General features: G+C 38.4%; 2 protein-coding genes across 6 annotated transcripts in view; one reads left to right on the top strand and one right to left on the bottom strand.

Moving 5' to 3' along the window:
* SRPK1 (SRSF protein kinase 1) overlaps positions 1–18,739 on the bottom strand; it is a 35,805-nt gene extending 17,066 nt beyond the window's left edge. Inside the window, exons 1-6 of one of the 3 annotated variants that reach the window (XM_039323280.1) lie at positions 17,138–17,164; positions 16,616–16,676; positions 9,708–9,801; positions 3,696–3,814; positions 1,079–1,187; positions 417–504 (exon numbers count right to left, since the gene is read on the bottom strand). In XM_039323280.1, the coding sequence (XP_039179214.1) occupies positions 417–504; positions 1,079–1,187; positions 3,696–3,814; positions 9,708–9,778 (387 nt within the window). In that variant the 5' untranslated portion in view covers positions 9,779–9,801; positions 16,616–16,676; positions 17,138–17,164. Of the gene's footprint in view, positions 1–416; positions 505–1,078; positions 1,188–3,695; positions 3,815–7,104; positions 7,381–9,707; positions 9,802–16,615; positions 16,677–17,137 lie in introns of those variants that run through there. The other 2 variants (XM_039323279.1, XM_039323281.1) reach the window with 2 other exon arrangements.
* Positions 18,740–18,795: 56 nt separating this feature from the next.
* MAPK14 (mitogen-activated protein kinase 14) overlaps positions 18,796–21,165 on the top strand; it is a 39,179-nt gene continuing 36,809 nt past the window's right edge. The window contains exon 1 of one of the 3 annotated variants that reach the window (XM_039323283.1): positions 18,796–19,322. In XM_039323283.1, coding sequence (XP_039179217.1) covers positions 19,207–19,322 — 116 coding nt within the window. In that variant the 5' untranslated portion in view covers positions 18,796–19,206. The remainder of the gene's footprint in view (positions 19,323–21,165) is intronic. The other 2 variants (XM_039323284.1, XM_039323282.1) reach the window with 2 other exon arrangements.

Raw genomic sequence — 21,165 nt, 5'->3', positions numbered from 1 at the left:
ATCATCATTTCTGACTGTCTTTAGATAGCCACATTCTCATATTAACAATTATTTTCCTTAACATGTTTTTAAAAAAGCATATATCCAAATTATCTGCTTAGACAATAATTCATATTTCATCTAGCGAAATTGCATTTCCCATTTTCAATCCCTTCATAAAATTCTCCTGAAAACATACTATTAAAAAATGTTAATAACATCTGCAGATGATGACATGAACAGTATATTCCCCACTCTCAACTAAAGCTTATAACTAAATCCAACCAAATTTTAAGCACATAAAAACTGAAATTTCTCTTATTATCTACATATGAAAGGAAACAGGACATGCAAGGTTAGCCAGCTGTGACAAACAGTGCTTCTTTTCACAATATAGTTTGAAGCTATATTGTAATAATTTACTTCTGTATACTCACAGATTTCAGGAGTTTAATTTCATCCAAAGCTGTTTCTGTGTAATGCTCAGCACTCTTTACAACTTTCATTGCCACAAATCTCTTCCCCCTAATGGACATAAAGTTTAATTTCAAATTATTCTTAGGAACCACGTATGCTGACAGATAAAAATATGAGAGCTTAGAACTATCTCCTGTGGGTGGTGAGTGTGTGGAGAGATTGGTTGGAGAGAGCTAATTCTAGATCAGCGCCCCCCCCCCCAGCCTTTTGGGCACCAGGGACCAATTTTGTGGAGAGAGGTTTTTCCATAGACCGGGGGGGGGGGGGGTGGTCATGGTTTCATGTGCTACCTGCATCTCGCAGATGGGGCTTCACTTGTTTGTGCGGCCCGGTTTCTGGCATGCCATGGACCAGTGCCAGGCCACAGATTGAAGGCTGGGGACCCCTGCTCTAGATCATTCTTGAGCAAAGTGTCATCCCCAAGGCGTATGAAACGCAACCATGAACAAATGATACAAAGGGATGAATCCTGACAAAATACATTTGAACATTATATCCGTATCACTCTGTTTATAAAACACAATAGGAATGTTCTGGATTTCAAAATAATAGGAAAAGAAAAAAATGCAATTTATCTATAATATTGTTGAACAATTAACAGAAACTCCAACCAAAGACTTACTGAATGTCCCACGATAACCACACTGTAGAAAAGTGTCCCCATCCCAGTTTTCGGATTACGTGGTATCTTCCATTGAACAGATCTCCTATTTTTACTAGATGATATCCACCTACAAAATGTATAATGAACTATTAAATCAATACAGTTAAACTGAGGATATGCTGTAACTTCAACAAAAAAAGTTAAATTTACTTGCATAAATTTATATAGACGCAAATGCAGAAAACTCAGAAAATTTTACAGTACAAAAACCAATAAATCAAGCTAAATTAACACAATATTGCATTTTAATAAATCATCCTATATACCTGAAAGCTCTCTTGGGTGTGATGAAGTGGGTAGCAGCCCTGCCCTTTAGTGCCATAGCAATTTTGCATTCACCGGTGAGTGACTGAGATTGGGAAGAGGAGATGGGCAGGTGGGGGCAGTCGCAGTGCCCATGCAGTCAATCATAAGGGCAGGCGGATTGCTAAGCACCCAAATTTTCACACATGAACGCAAAGGAACTGCAATGGCCATAACTTCAAGTACTGGTCATAAGTCCCTTTGTTCAGCACCATCGTAATTTTGAACGGTTGCTGAACAAATGAATGTTAAATGAGGGCTGCCTTTATTTTGTTAAGAGAAATGCTAAAATACTGGATTCATGTAACCAGAATTATCATTGACAGCTATTGCATAATTAGTAGATTTTAGAAATTCTTTTTCGCTGAAGAGGAAGAAATGTAATTCAGTGGAAGAAATTATTAATCTTTGCTATATCATATAAATGCTTTTTGTATTAGTAGAATTAAATATATTTACATTGTAATTTGAACACAAAGAATTCTACCATTTTTACAGTATCTAACACTTTTTCTAACTGTAGACCTTTTTTCTATGTGGTGACTGAGATTCCCATGAATACTTCTGCCTTTCTCACAAGGCAAATCAGGAAAGACTAGGCATTTAGGTGTTACATGAATTTACTTCCATCAAACATTTAAAGGCTATTAGCTTTTCTTTCATTTTCTGGGCTACTGAACCATTTCTTTCATTGTATTTTACTTCTAAAATGTTCGTGTTTATTAAACTATTTTTAAACTATCTTTTCCTTTTCTAGTACGTTATAATAATAGTTGTAATGAAAGCTTTATGACATGGTTCTGAAACTTTGTAGCACTATTATTTCTTATTACTTCTAGTATTAATGTTTATAACACTCTCCCTTCTATGAATAAAATAAAATTATTTCATTGGGATATCTTCTGACAGTAACGGAATTTTAAGTGTGCAAGAAACTGGAGTCCTTTTTGCTTGGAGAAACTTGATTGTGTAATTTCCTAGGCCTGTTGTTTTCACCAGGTATACCTGGAATAAATTCTCGCTGCGATCCAGCTTTGTATACACAAAGTATTGTGCACCAAATCAGACTGCACTCCAAGCTTTGCATCAAAGTGTATCCAAACAAACTACTTGTCACCCTGATCAAGCAGACAGTAAAACTGCAATGCAGTTTAAAATGGTTTGGGCTTACATGTATGAATCCGATATAAATTCTGTGCATGCATGTGTTACTAAGCGGCTACAATGTCTCAAACCAGCAAGTACATTTTCATATTCTGGAATATTTCAACTCATTTTACTAAGTTAATAATTAAAACATATTTTCCTGGAAAACATAAAGGCTATCTTCATTCCTGATTTACAGGCATGGTGAAGGCTAGGAGATGTTAAGAAATGTGAATGTGGACATAGCTAACATTATTTTCTAAAGAAAAACAACAACAAAAAAAAACTATTCAGAAAGCAATGGAAAACAGACTGAATTTGGTATTCAGGGTATTCCTCTACCCCAGCCCTTTAATTCAGCTACTTTTTAAGAGAAACTGAGAGCATCCCCTCCTCATGATGTCTTCTACTGGTCATAACTTTTCCTCACTCCAGATTCCTAGGAGCAACACCGGGAACAGCTGAGAAAGGGACAAACCACAGCCAATGCTCTTATCTTTTACAGATATGCTTGGGCAGATTCTCTGGGCTAGCAAACCTAAGTGTAGGACCTTGATATGGACACAAGACTTTTTCTGAGGGAAGCACCAAGTCCGAGCCTTGTTGCTCATCAAAGGGCAATAGCAGCTCCTTCTGCAATTTGTGAACCATTTAAATATTTATTTAAATTTAATTTATTTCTATTCTGCCTTTATTTTTATAAATCACTTAAGGCAGTGAGCATACCTAAAATTCCTTCCGGTTCTTATTTTCCCCACAACAACAACCCTGTGAGGTGAGTTGGGCTAAGAGAGAATGACTTAGCCGAGATTACCCAGCTGACTTTCATGCCTATATTAGGTATATAAAATATACCTGAAATAAGCATATTCCTTCACCTTGAAGTTATTAAGTTAAATTGTTTAGTTTAACAAAGAAGACATACCCTTAGGAGATAACTGCTCTTAACTATAAACAGATTTAAATCTTCTAAGCCATGGTTTCCTCTCAATAAATGAATTCCTGGTTTCCCTTAAAAGCAAATTCATAATGTGGCTTATGCAAAGGTTTCATCCAGTCATATTATTAGCCTAGAGTTACTGGCCTAAAATGAACACACTGAAAATGTAGAATTATAATTGCATACCTTTGCAATAATCATTGGGATCTTCTTGCTCATCATCATCTGACCCCAGTATTTCTTCTTCTTGTTCAGGAAGGTCATTCTCTGCATGGGCAGTAGGGCCACGATGTTGAGTTTCGGGCCTAAGATACAGCATAAATTTTTAAGTTGTAAGTTTATAAGGAGAGGAAGAAAGAATAAGTAAGGACTAAAATGTTGTTTAAAGATAAGGCTAGATATATAAATAGAATCCTCATTTTTTTAAAAAAAAAAGTCGATCTCATGTTATTGACTTAAGTTAGTTATAGCAAACTACATTTATGATACAAAACATTGTGCAATAATTTTGCGGAGAATGCAAACCTTTTCAGACCCACCCACTTCTGAAAACAAGCCTTTTGCTTATCATTTCCAGTTGGTTTCCCTAAAATTGGGCTTCCTTTAGAGATTCCCTGAGAACTAGAAAAGATTTTCATTGAAGGCAGAGGGCAGATATAACAATCCCCTATCACTTATCTAGTGATAGGCAAATAGAGAAGTTTATTTTTTTAAATTTGATTTTGGCACATCCAACTCCAGAATGATCCTGGGCGGCTCACAATTTAAAACAAAATACAGACACAATAACATAAAGAGAAAAGAGAAATACCACAACAGACAGTCCAGACAAAAACATCAACAATGAAACAACCATAACAAAAACTCAATCACTCCTAACGAAGGAGTGTAACAGGCATCCCCACCTTAAGGTCTGAGAGAACAACCAAGTGATGGCGAACCTTTTAGAGACTGAGTGCCCAAACTGCAACCCAAAACCCACTTATGCATCGTCGGGTGCCAGGTGGGTGTGGCCCATTGAGTGGGTGTGGCCCATTGGGTGGGCGTGACTGCAGTGGTAACGGCAGACTGTATGGGACTAAAAAGTTCAATCAATCAATTCCAACTTTGCAAGATTTTTTTTCCCGCAAGAAGTTGAAATTGACTGATTGTTTGAATTTCTTTTTTTGTACATGGCGGTGGAGGCCTAAAGCGAAAAGATTTTATAAAACCCAGCTGAAAGCCTAGGACTGGGGCGATGGCGCGTGTGCCCACAGAGAGAGCTCTGAGTGCCACCTCTGGCACCCGTGCCATAGGTTCGCCACCACTGCTTTAGAGCCTTCCTGAACACCTTCAGAATGAGAGCTGTCAAGATCTTGGAGTGGGGGAGAGGGAGGGGGAATGACTCAGAGATTCATAAATTACTCTATTCTAAGCTATTTTCCAGTTTTGTTTCAAGGGTCACTCCCATTAGCATAGGTGCTCACTGGTGTTTTTACGAGGAATAGATGGCTTCAACCAGAATGAAAACCGAACTTTACCACAGATTGGCATAGCTGAAGAAAGACAGTGCGTAGAAGCCCATGTGACTCTCAAAATTACCATGAAACCATTACATATAAAATTCTACAATGTCTACCACTTTGAGAATGCATCAGAAAGGAAAACTGGCAATAGCTAATGAATATATGAAGAATATTGTTCTTAAATAATTTAAGACAACATAAAAAAGTGCATACCTGGTTTGTCATCTAAATCATCTACATTATGAACTACAGTATTTAGCCACATTTTCATTTTTAATCAACTGATTTTCAAAAATGATCTTATTTCTTAATTTCATTTTATATACTCACAGCCCACAAAATAGAATTTAGAGTTGTTTCAGATATTCTATTAAATAATCTATCTAAGATTTTTAAAGAATGGAAACAAAGAAAGCAAACTGGTGAACACAACAGTTAATAAATACATGTTAAGAAACTGGCTGAAGCTTGCTGAAAATATAGTGAGGACTAAATATAAATTGCTATCATGGCTTAAATCTATAACCACTGAATTATTATTTGATTTATTCAGACTTTTTAATGTATTTTGGCTTTTTGTTAAACTTAAAACGGTGAACATACCTAATATTCCCAGCTCCTATTTCCCCCCTGGTAACAACTAATAAGGTACGTTGAGCTAAGAGAGTCACCCAGCCAGCTTTCATGCCTAAGGGAGGCTTCGAACTCAGTCTCCTGGGAAACACCTTAACTCCACACCAAACTGGCTCTCAATATCAATCTCAGCATCAATATTTGAATTAGTGATATTTAAAGAGCTGTAAATTACATACATGCTACATTATCAACAAATACAACTGTACTTTATATAGTTCTTATATTACAAGGTTTTATACTAGAGGTGACTGAGGGAAATTCTATTTTTGGGAGCACATTTCTATGCTTGTAAATGCCAAATCAGAAGGAAAATAGCATTCAAGAGGGAGTGTCAACTACAGAAATCAGACAGTGAAGTAGGATTTGAGAATGTGGTTTTGCCATCCATCCTGTACATCAGAAGCCCCAACCATTTGGGCACCAGGGGCCAGTTCTGTGGAAAAAGGTTTTTCTGTGGAGCAGAGGGGGCATGGTTTCACATGCTGCCTGCATCCTACAGATGAGGCTTCACTTGTTTGCATGAGCCGATTTCTCGCATGCCACAGCCCAGTGAAGGTCCACGGACAGGGGGTTGGGGACCCCTGCTGTACATTTTTTTCATGCAATTCTCTAAAGTTGTAATATCTATGAATTATATCATTAATTCTTTCATGCTTTTCAGAATTACTTCGAATAATAATTCCTAGACTAGGAATGCTGGTTCCAAGTGCTTGCAGAGAAAACCATTTGCTGCTGGAATAAATACAAATAAAAAAATGCTGGGACTCTGAATTATTTTCTATAGAATCTCCTTATACTGGTAGTCCTGGACTTATGACCACAATGGAGCCCAACATTTTCATTGCTACGCAAAACAGCTGTTAAGTGAACTGGGCCCAATTTAATGACCTTTCTGCCACAGTTGTTAAGCAAATCACTGCAGTTGTTAAAGTGAATCATGTGGTTATTGAATATGGCTTTCTCCATTGACTTTGCCTGTCAGAAGCCAGCTGAGTTACAGATGGTAATCACATGACCCTAGGGCAACAGTCATAAATACATGCCAGTTGCCAAGTGCCTGGATTTTGATCTCATGACACGGTGATGCCGTAAAGATCATAACTGTGAAAACTGATCATAAGTCACTTTTTTCAGCACCACTGTAACTTCGAACAATCACTAAATAAGGACTACCTGTAGTGGCTTTGGTTTGTTTCAGTTACCTTATTGTAGATTAGGCCTGCAAATTCAAACCCTGATCTGAAGTAATTCTGGTTGCACAGGCAACCCAATTTGCTCTTCCAAAGCAAACAGCCTATCTGCCTTGACAAAGCAATTTGTGTGACCTGATATCATTACAGGCTTATGCTGAAGAGAAGTCTCCTGTATGTAAGCCTTTTTCTCCAGAGCTGGGTGGGAAGTTTTCAAACCAAACAACTTTGGGATTGCCTGCAGTCTTCCTAACATTACCCTACCTAGAAGATCTCCAGCACATGTCTTCAGTGATGCACACTGAATACTTTGGCCAGTGTGGCAGAATTATCTTCTCAAATGCATTGTCTGAAGGGTTTTCTGGATGAGTATAAAAAAGGCTCTTCTCATAAGGCCTTTCTCAAGGACTCCCCCAAGGATTTTGGCCCCATTTCATTATTGGTCAGCTTCCAATGGAAAAGGCCAGAGGCATGAAGGGATGCATCTTTTAATACCATTGAGCTTGTAACTGGTGAGTAGCCGGGAGAATCCAGGAACACAACTCTGAAGCATTCTCATCTGCTGACAAAGATCAGAAAAATGCCAACAATGCAAAAGGATGTATGCTGCTGGACAGATAAACATATCAGCTATCAAACAGTTGGGAAAGCCCAGGAACATACAATAAACTCATCCATATTCTTTCCTCTCTCATTCACTGGCAGTGATAGGAGGCAAGTGATACAAAAGGCAAGACGTCTCATGAGATGGGCAGCTGTATAAATTTGATTAATAATTACATAAATAAAAGGGTGTACATCATTAGACTCTCTTGATAGTTTATTAGGAGAAAAGCTTTTATGGTGCCATTGGCCAACTCAACATGGCCAAATAGCTCTAGCAACTCAAGGAGATTCTGGCCAAAGGGGATTCAGCACATGCTGTAGTGATTGATTCAGTTGTTCAGTGTATAATCTTTGAATTCCCCAGAACTCACAGTGCAACTGCCTATCTGAGGAGACCCCTTAGGTGGTGCTGTAGGAAAAGGATTCTCTCAACCTTTTTCCAGAGTACAACCTCTAAAAGATCGAAGGTGCTCTGAAGTTAACAGTCAGTTTCATCTTAGAAGTGAAGTATAAGAGTTACTTCTTATATAGACAATGAAAAACAGCACAACAGCAAAACTGACATTGCCAAAACAGATGAAAACCAAGCCTCCATACAAAGAGGGGACCAGATAGTCTATTACATAAGAACAGAACAAAAAATGATTTCACAAGTTAAATACTGTTTCTCTATATAAGGCTTACTCTTAAAGCTGTCATTAAAATTCTTAGGAATATGATTTAACCTTACTTTGATACAGAATTACTTATCAAGATCTCATGGTTTCTTGTGAGCTTGCCTAACAGATTATAGTCTTGCCTGTTGAATGACCTCTCTTGTGAGGGAACCATTGTTGTTTTGTTCAAAACTTCACTGGGATGCTTCGTTCAAATCTTCATTGGAAAGAAATGAAGCTTCTTATAGCCCTACTGCAGATACCTTTATGAATCACAGCCTTGGAGAAACTGAATGGAATTTCAGATATGGAACTACTTCTCTGAAAGCTCCCCAATAGCAGCATTTAATGTGACCAAATGGTAATAAAGATTAATAAAATATACACATTTCTTGCATAGAAAAATAGTTTATATCTAGAAATATAAAAGCTTCAAATAATGAAATATTTAGACCTATCTGATAATTTATATCTATTTTTGTAAAAAAAAATTCTAAAAATCCCATTCTATATGTATTTGTGATTTGATTAAAAAAATTAAATATTCCTTTCCTACAAGTAATATCCAGATGCACTATTCGAACAATGAATAAGCTTTCTCTTTATGATCATTCCTCCCCAGTAAATCTGGTTGCAGATTTGCTCAAATCTCCTATATAAGGAAAAAAATAATAAATCTACATAGTAGAAGTAACAGAAACTGAACCCACATAAATAGAAAATCGAATAATAAACTATGTAGTTTAATAGGAAATTTGACAGCTGAGCAACATATAAAAGGATAATAATTCTTGAATCCACAGATCAACAAATAAGATTTATATCATCTAAAAGCTACACCCATTTGCAAAGCTTTTTTTATTAATTATACCATAAATATTGTAAAATTGAATCATTAAGGCAAATTGTACAATACTTCAATCAATTAATGCTTATTTAGTTGTTGTGGCTTTTTGCTAAACCTCAGTAATAATGTTTTAGTCAGATGCTGTCTGATATTCTGCAATCATTTGTTTCTTCAACATGCACAACTTTCCTGTAGCAAGGAAGTTACTAGAAAGTCTCCATAAACCATTTGGCTGCTTTTGTTCTTCATCTAAAGGAAACTAAAGAATCATATCATCTTTGCCTTTAAACATGTTAAAACATCACACTTTTAAAATTATAATTATTGTCAGAGAATGTAACATAAGTCTGAACAAATTCAGGGACCTATCCTATTTATTATTCACAAAGAATGTATACTTTTACAGTTAATTCTTAACAATCTTTGTAACTCTTCCTGCCACAACCTTTTTAAATGCATCCAAATTTATTATTGCTATAGGCCAGGAATATAAATCTGCACACACTCTGTAAAGTCCTCAAAAATCAAATAATACTGTTAAAAGATTTATTTCAAACAGACTATAAAGCAAAGACAGAATAATCTGCACGTAATTTTGCAACTGTTACTTTAATCCCATCTAATTAAAAGCTGATTTACAAGTGGAGACAGAGCTATTACAATGATTCCAAAGATTTCATTGCAAGTACTACATTGATTCTGATTCTTGAAATCACATTCTCCCACGAGTAAGAAAATGGAGATGGGGGGGAGCTTACCTGCATGAAGCACGCACACCCATTGACGAAGGAACCTCTGAAGATGGATCAACAATTTTCAAAAGAGCCATAAAACCCAAATGGCACACTAGTCCTGGTAATAGGATGCATAAATTGTAAATAGGGTGCTGGCCGTCCCTGAATACAGCAAAGCTTTGTGCAGAAGGAAGAAAAAGCAGGCTATGCCTCCACCACCTAGCTGCAGATGCACATCGCTGCATTGCAGGTAAATGGCTTGCAACATCATTGGGAAGGACTGATTTCAGGATTTGCTTCCTGCAAAATTTAGCTACACTTTGGAATGGCAGAATATTTATTATTTTCCTCTAATGCTTTCCATTTTCCAAGTTTTTCACAGCTAACTATTTTGTTGTCTAGCTTTTATTAAAAAATAGTTTTCTGCTGAATAATTTACTTCCTTCAAAACTTTTTATAAATCCACAGTAGATAATTCTGATTACAAGGGAGTTCTAATTAAAATATTCAGGGAAGGAGAGACATTTTAAAAAGCCTAGTAAATGCGTTGTTATTTCTTGCAACTATTCTAGCTCTGCCTAGAATAAAAGAAATTTGGGGGAATGTCACTCAACTTATGTAAACTAAATATAATTTATTTAAACTTGGAAATTTATATTGAGAAATTAATAAGCTCAACAGAAAGTGAAACTCAGTCCTGATCACATAAACTCATGTTTATTACACATTTCTTTCAGTGACATCTCAAATCTCATGCAAGTCCCAAAACAGGTCTGCTTGCGAAGAATTGCAGTCTAATTTGCAAGGCACCTGAATAAAACATTTTATTGTCTCGTAACTAAATCATATTAACTTTTAATATTAAATACTAATCAATAGTTTAATTATTTAAAGATTAAGATTAATTATGAGAACAATTAAGCAATGACACAGCTTGCCTCCAGAAGTTGTGGATGCTCAATCATTGGAGGCTTTAAAAAAGAGATTGGACAATCATTTATCTGGAATGGTATAGGGTCTCCTGCTCAGGCAGAGGTTGGACTGGAGGACCTCAAATGACCCGTCCAACTTTGTTACTCATAACTGCCAGAAACTGAACTATCTACAGGTATTTACCACTAATTCCTGCATTATTCTAGTAAACGTGAATTTAGGTATATAAATACTTAATAAGGACCAAACCAAAGTGTATCCACAAATACTGCTGAACACACACACTATACCAGGGTGGCGAACCTATGACATGCATGCCAGAGGTGGCACTCAGAGCCCTCTCTGTTAGCACGTGCACCGCTGCCGCCAGCAGGTCTATCAGGCTGCCACCGCTGCCTGGAGCAGGAGCCCCACCCAGCACAAAGAAGGCGAACCGGCCGACTAGCAAGCTCAAGTAGAGGTGGTAGAGCAGAAGTCACCAACCATTGTTGATTGGTGGACTGGAAGAAAAGGGAGGGGGAAGCATTTTACATATGTGCATGTGTACGAAGCCACGAGCACACACGTGCTACAAATGGGGCGGGGCTAGTGCCTACATGATACTCCTGAGCCCTGCCCCATTCTTGCACGGTGCAGTACCCCGCAGCACGGCGGCGGCCATTTTTGCGCCTTGCAGCCCAGTGGCCCATTTTTGCACCCCCAGTTTTTGTGTGCCAGAGGCGGCACTCAGAAGCGCCTCTCTGCCCCCCCCCCGAGGACACCACAACGCTGATGCGGCCCTGGCACTTTGTCATAAATAAGTGGGTTTGTGGTTGCGGTTTGGGCACTCGGTCTCTAAAAGGTTGGCCATGACTGCACTATACTGTAGAATGCAACTGGAATCTGCTCGAACTACACTGTTGTCTCCCAAAAGTTAAAAGCTGAGAATGGTAACCATAGCATCAATCTATTTGCCAAAGTATATAGTATCTAGATTTGAATACAGACCACAAATACTTTGTCAATCTTTCTACTCCTTCCTAGTCTTCAACTTACAACCATTCATTTAGCAATCTTTCAAAGTTATGATGGGGCTGAAAAATGATTTACGGCCAGTTGCAGCTGGCTTGTATTTACAATAGCTGCAGCATCTCAGGGTCCCATGATTGCCATTTGCAACCTTTTCAGCCAGTTTCCGACAAGCAAAGTTACAAGCCACAGTCGCCTGATGTTTCATATAGGAATTATAGTGATTTGCTTAATGACCAGGCCAAAAATGTTGAGTGGGGGTCACATGATGCCTCACTTAATAACCACATTGTTTAATGACAATTTTTACAGTTCCAATTGTGGTTTCACCAATTAAATAATGTCATCTATCAGGACCTAACAAGTGCACGTTCTCTGTAGTAGTGTGTGCCCTCTGATGTGAGATTTTCCCCAATAATCAAATGGCCCCTCCCCTACTGGTATTTCTTCACCCAGGCCTTTTGTGAGCATGACTGACACCCCTTTTCTTCCTTTTCCTTGTTCCCATCCAGATTTGTTTTCTCTGTTCCTTTGAATTGTATCTTGTATTTAGCAAATCTACCAATTTGTTAGGCGTTTAGCAGCATATACCTTTTAATAAATTAGTATTAAATTACATCTCCTTGCAGATAACATTGCCCCTTTTTATAAAAGAACCATGGTTGAATCTTCTTACATATTGCTGATCGCTCTTTGTTAACACAGCACTATAGAAAAGACTTACTAAAAATAATCTTTTATCTAGAAATAAACCAATCTAACAAACTGTGCCTATAAATTAAGGTCAGATATGTAGGACTTATTTACTATGAGCTGATGGTAGGATTACATTTTCACCAGTTTAATATCTAAAGCAGATATTTAATATACCTAATTGTAAATCATATTACATCATGCCACCTGAAATAGACATTTCTTTTAATTCCACATAATCAATGACATACTATAACTACAGCCTACCTTTCTTTTAAATACATAATTAAACTGGAATCAGTTTTGGTTCCAGTTTATTGTAGTAGTTAAGGTGCTAGGCTAGAAACCAGGACAGTGTGAGTTCTAGTCTCACCTTAGGCATGAAAACTTGACCTTGGGCCACTACTCTTTCAGCCCAACCCACCTCACAGGGTTGTTGTTGTGGGGAAAATTGAAGGAAGGAGTACTATATATATTCCCTGCCTTGAATTATGTATAAAAAATAGTAACAGTAAGTCCTCAATTTAAAAGACCTCATTTTCAGACTTCAAAATACAATGGCCTAATTTTTCATTTTAGTTGAAGTTCTTATTACAATTGTATCATTTATGAGTTATGTGATTACACAAATAATGCAAATTCAAACTTATTCAATAATTCCCCATGATGGTCAGTTACATCAAGTTATTACAGGTGATCCTTGTTTAATGACCACTCCGCAATAGTTTGAATTTGAGAGAGCCACTGAATAAGTGGTATGACCAGTCATCAAAGTGGCCATTACAGGGCCCCTGCAGTCATATGATCTGCACTCAGCAATCAGCCAGATTGTTGATTGTTATTCACAACCTTCCTTGCTGCAAAGTCAATGGGAAAGTTAGAAGTTGTGATCACGTGAGGTGATCCTGTGCTTTACAACTACTTTGTTTAGTAATGGATATTCTGATCTCAATTACCATTGTTAAGCAAGGGCCACCTATATTAAAATTTGATTATTGAAGAACCATGGGGTTTCCTGATCTATTTTTCAAGCTACACTCTGCTTGTACTAGGAGACACATGGTTTAGTTTGTGTAGTACTTCTCAGTAAGCATTTTTGATAGAATTAATGCCAATAAAAATGTACAGTAATATACAGAAATGTAAGGCAATGTATATTCATCTTTTTGTAATAACTTATGACAATAAGATAAGTAAAATAATTGTTGTAATCTCTCAAGAAAAAGATGACAATAAAAAAGAAAATTAGCTTGTAGCTTCTTTGCGTTAAATAATAAACTAACAGACATTAAAACATTTCATTAACTATTATTTTGATTCCATGGAAAGACTGCATGTTTTTCAAACAGAATAAAAAACAGCCTAATCTTAAGCTTTTATTTTTAGGCCAATACAAATTTTAACATCCTAGACATGCTAGACATAGTAAAAACACAGCTGCATTAATTCAATGAGGCATAACTCCACAGAAGGAAATTTTCCAAAGTTAGTTCTTTTTCTTTTTAGAAGACAGATAAATAGCAAAAATATGTGTGGGCAGGCAGAGCAATTCTGTGGTTTATTAGCTATTTGAAAATATAAAAATATTTTAAATATTTCTATCAGATTGATCACTACGTTTCAAGTGTATTTCAGAGATCTTGGCTATTTTTTTACATAATAAAACACTGCACAAAGTAATTTCACAATTATTGCTTAAAATGAGTTCTCATAGTGTAAACTTATTTCTGCTACAAAGAAGTGTATCTGTGAACTTTACAGAACAATCCTTTTAAAGAATTAACACACATTTTAAGAACTGAAAATTAAAAAAGCCACAAAATAAATTAAAAAACCAGGTATAAATTAGAGTAAAATATATTCAATATTTTTAAAAAGGAAATTTTCGATAAGTAATTTCTGACAACCTCATAGAGGTTGACAACCTCATGTTTTTAAAACATAAAAGCAGTTTTGTCACTGTCTTCTGTTTCCTTTTTTTTTTTTCCCCTAGCATAGCCTACATCCTCTGGTATTCCTTAGTAGTCTCCCATCCAAGTAGTAATCAGATCCAAGTTGCTTAACTAAAGGCCAGATGTATTTATTCTTTTTGATAAGCTCTTCTGAATAAACAAATAAAAATAACCAGAAGCTATTTTGTTGATGCCTATTAATGATTTATAGTTTTCCCACAAAACCATGCAACATTTTACTAATGCTCAGTTAAAGACTGATTGTAATTTCTATTTCTATAAATTACTAGGTGCGTCCTAAAGGTGGATTAAATGTCATAAACCAAAAAAACTATTTTAAAATTCCAACCACAAAACAAAACAAAGTACTATAGTTTTGTCCCAGAACTTTTGAATATGTCCAAGTTGCATGATTCATTTTTCTGTTTAAATTCCTCTAAATCACAGAAACTTGGAGAAAGCATCAGCCAAATTCATTCCTGCTAGCCACTGCCTGGATTAGCTAAAGGCGTACAGTAGTGTGACAGTGAAGGGGAAAAAAAACATAAAAATATAGATAAAAAAGTAACACTGCTATATGTCCAACAGACACATTTACTGCTGCAATTGAATTTCTTACTGTGAAGAGGTCATTGATTGTAATTATCATGTTATTATCATTACATATTACACTTATTTTACATGCAGGTTGTCAAATGCAAAACTATATACTATTTGTGCGTTACAAGAATTCTTACTGTTATGATTCTATAGTTTCTGAATGCCAAATGTCAGAATTATATTTCATACACATGCAATTGGAAACAGCTTCAAACCAACAGTTGAAAAAGTGTATTTTTGCTTTTGTTGTTTGTGAACTGAAGTAAAGAGACCTGACTGCTGCTGCTTCGTTGCAGAGCTCATTTGAGAAAGTAAATATGCAGACAGTCCAGGGTATTTTATATTCTATATTAATATTAGAATATACCTCTTAATAAGAACTTAGATGGAACAATCTGTCCATATCTAGTCACCATTTCCCACTGTCTGATGCACGATAACTGCACATGCCTAATGACTCATTCAATTTTATGCACATATAATTTATAGATACCTTACTTTGATGGACATATTTTCATTAAATTAGCACAGTATATTAAAGGTTTACTCTGTTCATAAGCTTCTCATGACTGCAGTTCTATATGGCTTGGGGCTGAAGTACATTCAGGGCTGTACATTCAGTATCAGCCTAAACCTCCTCCCCCCCCCCAATTTTCCATTTTCATGAAATCAGAATAATCCAGGAAGTCTTCTCTGTTATGGAACTAATGATATGACCTGAGAGGTTAGACTTGCACTGACCATAATGGTCTTCTGGAAGCAAGTTAAAAAGGAGCTCTTGTGGATGGTTTTTTAAGTAGTTAGGACAGAGATTCAGGGATTATTTACATATCATTCTGATAGCAAATTAATGACACATCATAATGGTTGCATTTATTACAATATTATTTGGTCCATGGAATTTTATTCTTTGTAGTCATCAAGAGTCACACGATGGTAACCTCCTTAAAAATAAAAATCCAATAAATAAATTAGTGTGCAATGGGCTTACACTCTTGCCAGTGTGTACACTACAGCCTTAAAAATGTTCCACAGGGTAGTAAATCATAGATAATTGAATGTATTTAAATGTAAATAAAGAGCTCCTCAGCATACAAGCAATAATTTTCTGTATAGCTATTTAGTAGTAAGTCTAATGGAAATCAATGGGAATTTTTAGAAGATGGGAGCTAAAGTCAAGGTATAAACCAGTACTACTAAAAATGTGGAGTTCCTGCTTTACCCATGGCTATAAAATGAAGCTTTGGAACTAAACTGAACTACTTAAGTTGCATAACATAAAGACTTTAGCTAAACAATAAGCAAGAAGGGAAAAAAATGGTGCAAATCCAGAAGGAACTTTAAATATTTCAGATCCCTCAAAGGGTTTTCCTATAAAGTGCATAAATGGCTATTATGACTCAAATAATAACCATGAAAATTAAAGTATAGTAGCAGAAAACTCAGGGCTGGCCAGAAGGTACAATGTAAGTCCAGCTCTATGTTTTATATGCTACCGATATTCAAATATCCTAGTAGCATTTTATATGATTAATTTCATTAAACTTACTTTATAAAATTGGCAAATGTATTAACAGAGATTAAACTCATACTTTAATACACATGCTGCCCTAAGGAAAGGCAGGTATGATCAGTGGTAAGACTGGGTTATATAGGAATGTTTACTAGACTTTTTTTTTTATTTCAGTTCAAAAAATACAACTTTCAAGAATTACCTTCATTTGAAACACAGTGGGGAACACTTACTTTCTCTGGGCCTTTTCTTTCTTGGCTTTGGTCCGTTTCTTTCGGGCTTGCAATGCTAGAACTGAAAAGAGATGGGGAAGCAGAAGAAAGCTGAACCAAAATCTGGTTCAACTCAAAATCTGAATTTACAAATCTGGTAAATTTAATTTTTAAGCATCATCTTTAGTTTACAAATCCTTAACTAGAGGCACCATTTATGTTCGATTTCAATTAGATATGTGCCCCCGTCAGATTTTTTTTCTTCTTCAAGAACGTAACCTAAGTGGAGACAAAGTATCATACTCTCTACCTCGTACACACAAAGCAGACGCTTAAGAAGTACATCACTGTCAACATACCTTAAAAATGCAACAGGCATCTGTTATTAAGTATACTAAAAGGAACCCAAAACCAAATCATTTAGATTAGGGCAGCGGGATGAATTCAAATTAAAGGAGGCCCAAGAAGAGCAACCTCTTCCTGACGTGAATTAAGGAAGGAAAAAAAAAAACACCCGGAGCAAAAAAACCCCAACGCGCTCACCTTTCCGTTCCATGGCGGCCAGCGACGGCAGCCCCACTGAGCTCCCGCGCGTGCGCTCTAAAGATGTTCCTTGCGCCTGCGCCGGGCGTGGGCGGGCCGGCCGGCGCGTGCGTACGGCCGGTATCTTCGCGCGCCGTTGTGCGCGCCACCAAATTTCTTCGGCGCCGCTGCTGTCACTTCCTTCCGAGCTGGGACTAAGGAAAGCCACGCCCCCCGGTTCTTCTAAGCGCATACGGCACCGTCCCCTCCTCTGCATGGGAGGGTGAAGCCGCGCGTTAGGCTGCTCGCCCGCCTCCCCCTGTCCCATGTGCGGAGCGCCCGCGCTTCCCCCTCCGCAGCCCACTGTTCGCCCTTTCGGTTTTCGCCGGATTTGGCGGGGTCAGAGAGCGGGACAATGGTAAAAACTCCGCCTGGCGTGCGGTAGTGAGGTGCTGTCGCTAGTCAGAATTGTGACGCATTCGCCGTCAATTCTGCTTGCGGGCGAAGTTTCAAGTCACGCACAGCCGACATGAGATTCAATGGACAGAACGCCTTTCGGGGTCCCATTCGAGCGATGGTTTCTGATGGGTCCTCATCCATCAGTAGATGGCGGGGCAGGTCGCAGCGTCTGAAACTGCTGCAGAATTGTGTGAGCCGTTTTGAGGCGGCTGTTAGAGGCGTTCCTGATGTGTTTGGGGCTCGACTTTTAAAATGGGAGATTTAGGGTTATGTTACTTTCGCATTTTTGAAGAAATATTTTTTCCGCAGAGCGGCATTTAATATCTTGTTATGTCCTCTATATTTTAAATGAATTTTTGGTTATTTTTTTATTGTTGTAGGTCGCCCAGAATCACTTTGGGGAGATGGGTGGCCATATACATTTAACAAATAAGTTGAAGGTAATATAATTTATAAAGCGTGATTCCCCTTACAGATCCTGTTCCTGAAACAAAAAAGATGGAAACGAGTATTGCATGTTAGTAGTTTGCTCTTTTGCCAAGAGTAAGAGATGGGCAAATGAGTAAAACACCAGCTTGATTCTGCGTACGAGTGAATATGGCATCAGCGTTGGGTCCGTACAAGGCAACGAAGCAGAGTGCGCGCTTTTGATTTCTTGAGACAACACTGCTGCGGAGTAAAGCAAATTGTGTTTAAAATAAGCGGAAGTCCAGCAGTTTCAGTAACTTAGGGTTTGGACAAAACTCAACAGCACTTTTTCGTGCGGCTGCTGATAAAAACAGGATCGCCAACATGATCGCCAAAGTCCGATAACTGATATAGCACAAGAAGGAGGAGGCTGGGTAAGCGAAAACGAGGTGAAAAAAAGCACTTTTCATTACAGGAATTCACGTTAATCGATAAATCAAAGAGGTTGCCTTAGAAATGTCGCAGTGAAGATTACAGCATTTCTTCGCCTAAAGCTCCGAGCAGCAGTCTTTCCCATAGCAACAGGGAGGAAAGCAGGAAGATAAAAGCGGGCTCGGGCTGTCAAACTACCCCAGGAAGGCAACTCCTACAATTACCTCAAACTCCGCCTTCCTCCGTTTCTCTCTCTATCCTTATAGATCTCGCGAGACCATCCAGCGGGCTGCGCTCATATAGGCCGCAAGAATTAGGTTCCATATTGGGGCATTGTCACTAGCAATTCCGAGCCGCAGATCTCGCGATACCTCTGCGATCGATTGGTCGAGGATCTAGGAAGAGGTTCGGAGAAGTCAGACTGGCGTGTCTCCGTCATTGCTTGGGTCCCCGCTCGACTCTTAAACCAGCTCCGGTCTCTTCAGATACCTTGCGTGCTCCTTCGGTGGCCTTTCCCGTCAGCCTGGAGAAGTGAGCACTTGCGGTCACCGCCGGCCACTATTCCTCCAGCGGGTCTTTCTCCTTTCCTCCAAAGGAGGGGCTGCAGCAGTGCAGGGCGCTCGAGGCGAGTTGCGACCAGCGACCGAAGTTGCAGCTTGGCGCGGGCGACTTTCCCACCTCCTCCTCCCGCGCGGGAAACTCCCTTTCGCTGCAGGGGGAGGAGCCGCGATCCCTGTTCAAGGGTCTCCTCCCTCCCGGCCCCGCTGGGTGGGGCGGACGTGGGGGTCGAGATGACCCAGGAGCGGCCCAAGTTCTACCGGCAAGAGCTGAACAAGACGATCTGGGAGGTGCCCGAGCGTTACCAGAACCTCTCGCCGGTGGGTTCTGGAGCTTACGGCTCCGTCTGGTGAGTTGCAATATTTCCTGGAGAAGAAACGTCGTCGTCTGCGCTACACGCAAAGGGCGAACGCGCATCTTTTCAGAGCCGCTTGGCATTGCGGCTGTCCGCATTTTCGCCGAGGCCTGTCACCCCGATGGGAGTCCTATTCCTTGCAGTTTGTAAAAAAAAAAAAAAAAAAAAAACCTTTCGGGATTGGCCTTGCATGCTTCAACTCCCCGCACCCCAAAAGAAAGCTTGTTCAAGTTGCGGTATCAGAAGGAACTGGTTTGGGCTGTTCTGTTATGCTTTCTGAACTCCGGGCTTGTAGCTTTATGCTGTCTTGTGCGTTATCACATTCACATTGTCCCGTCAGTCTCATTTTCCCTTGTGGCCACTTTCTTCTTATTTTGTTCTGAGCAATCATCTGGTAGGTGGCTACCCTGTTGGACCTGGACCAGGGAAACCAAGTGCAAACCGAACCCACCCATGGAAGCTCGTTGGCCAGTTTTGGACTTTCCTTCCTCCAGTTGCTCTTTTGGCCCCCGTTTACTTCCCGGGGTCAATGGGGGAGGGGACAAAGTGAGTGCTTTGTACTCTGCCTTGAGCTGGAAGAAAGGCCAGATAAAAATTTAACAAATATGCATAAAATATCTTGCTTTTCTGGTGCCTAAATGATAGGCTATGGGAGAGAGGAATTGCTTAATTATTGTCCCAGTTGCAGTTTGGAATTGCTGGCTAGGTTGTCTTAGAGAGATCTGGCTTTGAGGAAAAAGCATGAGTGCCTTGATAAACTTCAGGATTGTTTCTTGTTAGTGTGATGCTGCTTTCTGTTGGGCCCTATATCAGTAAAGCAGTGACTTCAGCCCTGCATGAGGAGAGAGATTTAGCCAGCCAAATCTATTGCTTTCATCTCATCTTTCCTGAAAGAAGCTCATGACAGCATAAAAACCCTTTCTGTTCTCCCATTGTCTTTCTTCTTACAAAGATTGTTGGGTCTGTTAGGCTGACCAGGACTGACCTAAGGCTTCATGGATTTGAAGTTCAGCATAACCAAACTGGATTTTCTAGGGTATGAATAGGACTATCTTAAATAAAAATAGCATACTTCAGGCTTTCACTTTTGTAAATGAAGTTGTGAGTTGTACAGGCTGAGCATAAAGACATTGTAAAAATAGTTGAAAAGGAGTAAGGTAAATTAGGAGATGAAATTGTAGTGTATCTCTTAATGACAACTTACACTGTATTTTCTGATGTGCATCAGTATAACACAAATATTATACAGTATGCTTCATGGAGAAAGAAGGTTCAAGAAAACCAGCTTCAGTGACAAACCACTACAAATAATAGCTATGTTATGTTAAGTTAGTGAATAAAGCAGAGGTAGTCTACCTTTTTGCTTTAATGAAATACATAGATTTTTGCTAACATTATAGGCATCTTAAAAATGGTTATGATTACTGCCTCTAGTCAAAACATTTTATTGCAGTAGCTTACAGATTCTATAGATTCATTCTGCCATTCCTTTTTCTGTTTAACATGTAGGAGGATAGATTCCAAATGATACAGTATTTTTTATTTTCCATTATGGAGCTTAAGTAAATAACAAATGCTGCTAGGGGCTGGTATTGCTTTGTATAGCCTGCCTGAAAATTCTTCATTAGAATCTACAAAAACATTAAAAGTCAGTTATGCTGGTAAATTTTCCTATCCCTAAGATTAAAAAAAATCAGAAGGAAGTAAAGTACTTTTCACAAATACATTGCTTAACAAATGCAGTAGGATTAGTCAATAGACATATCAGTGATTTTAGTTCATACTGTATTAGTCTCTTATGGCTTCTCTAAATGGTGTAAGTTACTTTGGAAAAATG

This window comes from Crotalus tigris, unplaced genomic scaffold (assembly GCF_016545835.1).
Source record: "Crotalus tigris isolate CLP2741 ecotype Arizona unplaced genomic scaffold, ASM1654583v1 scf7180000024167.7108832, whole genome shotgun sequence".
Lineage (NCBI taxonomy): Eukaryota > Metazoa > Chordata > Lepidosauria > Squamata > Viperidae > Crotalus > Crotalus tigris.
The sequence above is the reverse complement of the archived record's forward strand: the minus strand, read 5'-3'. Positions and strand labels throughout refer to the sequence as shown.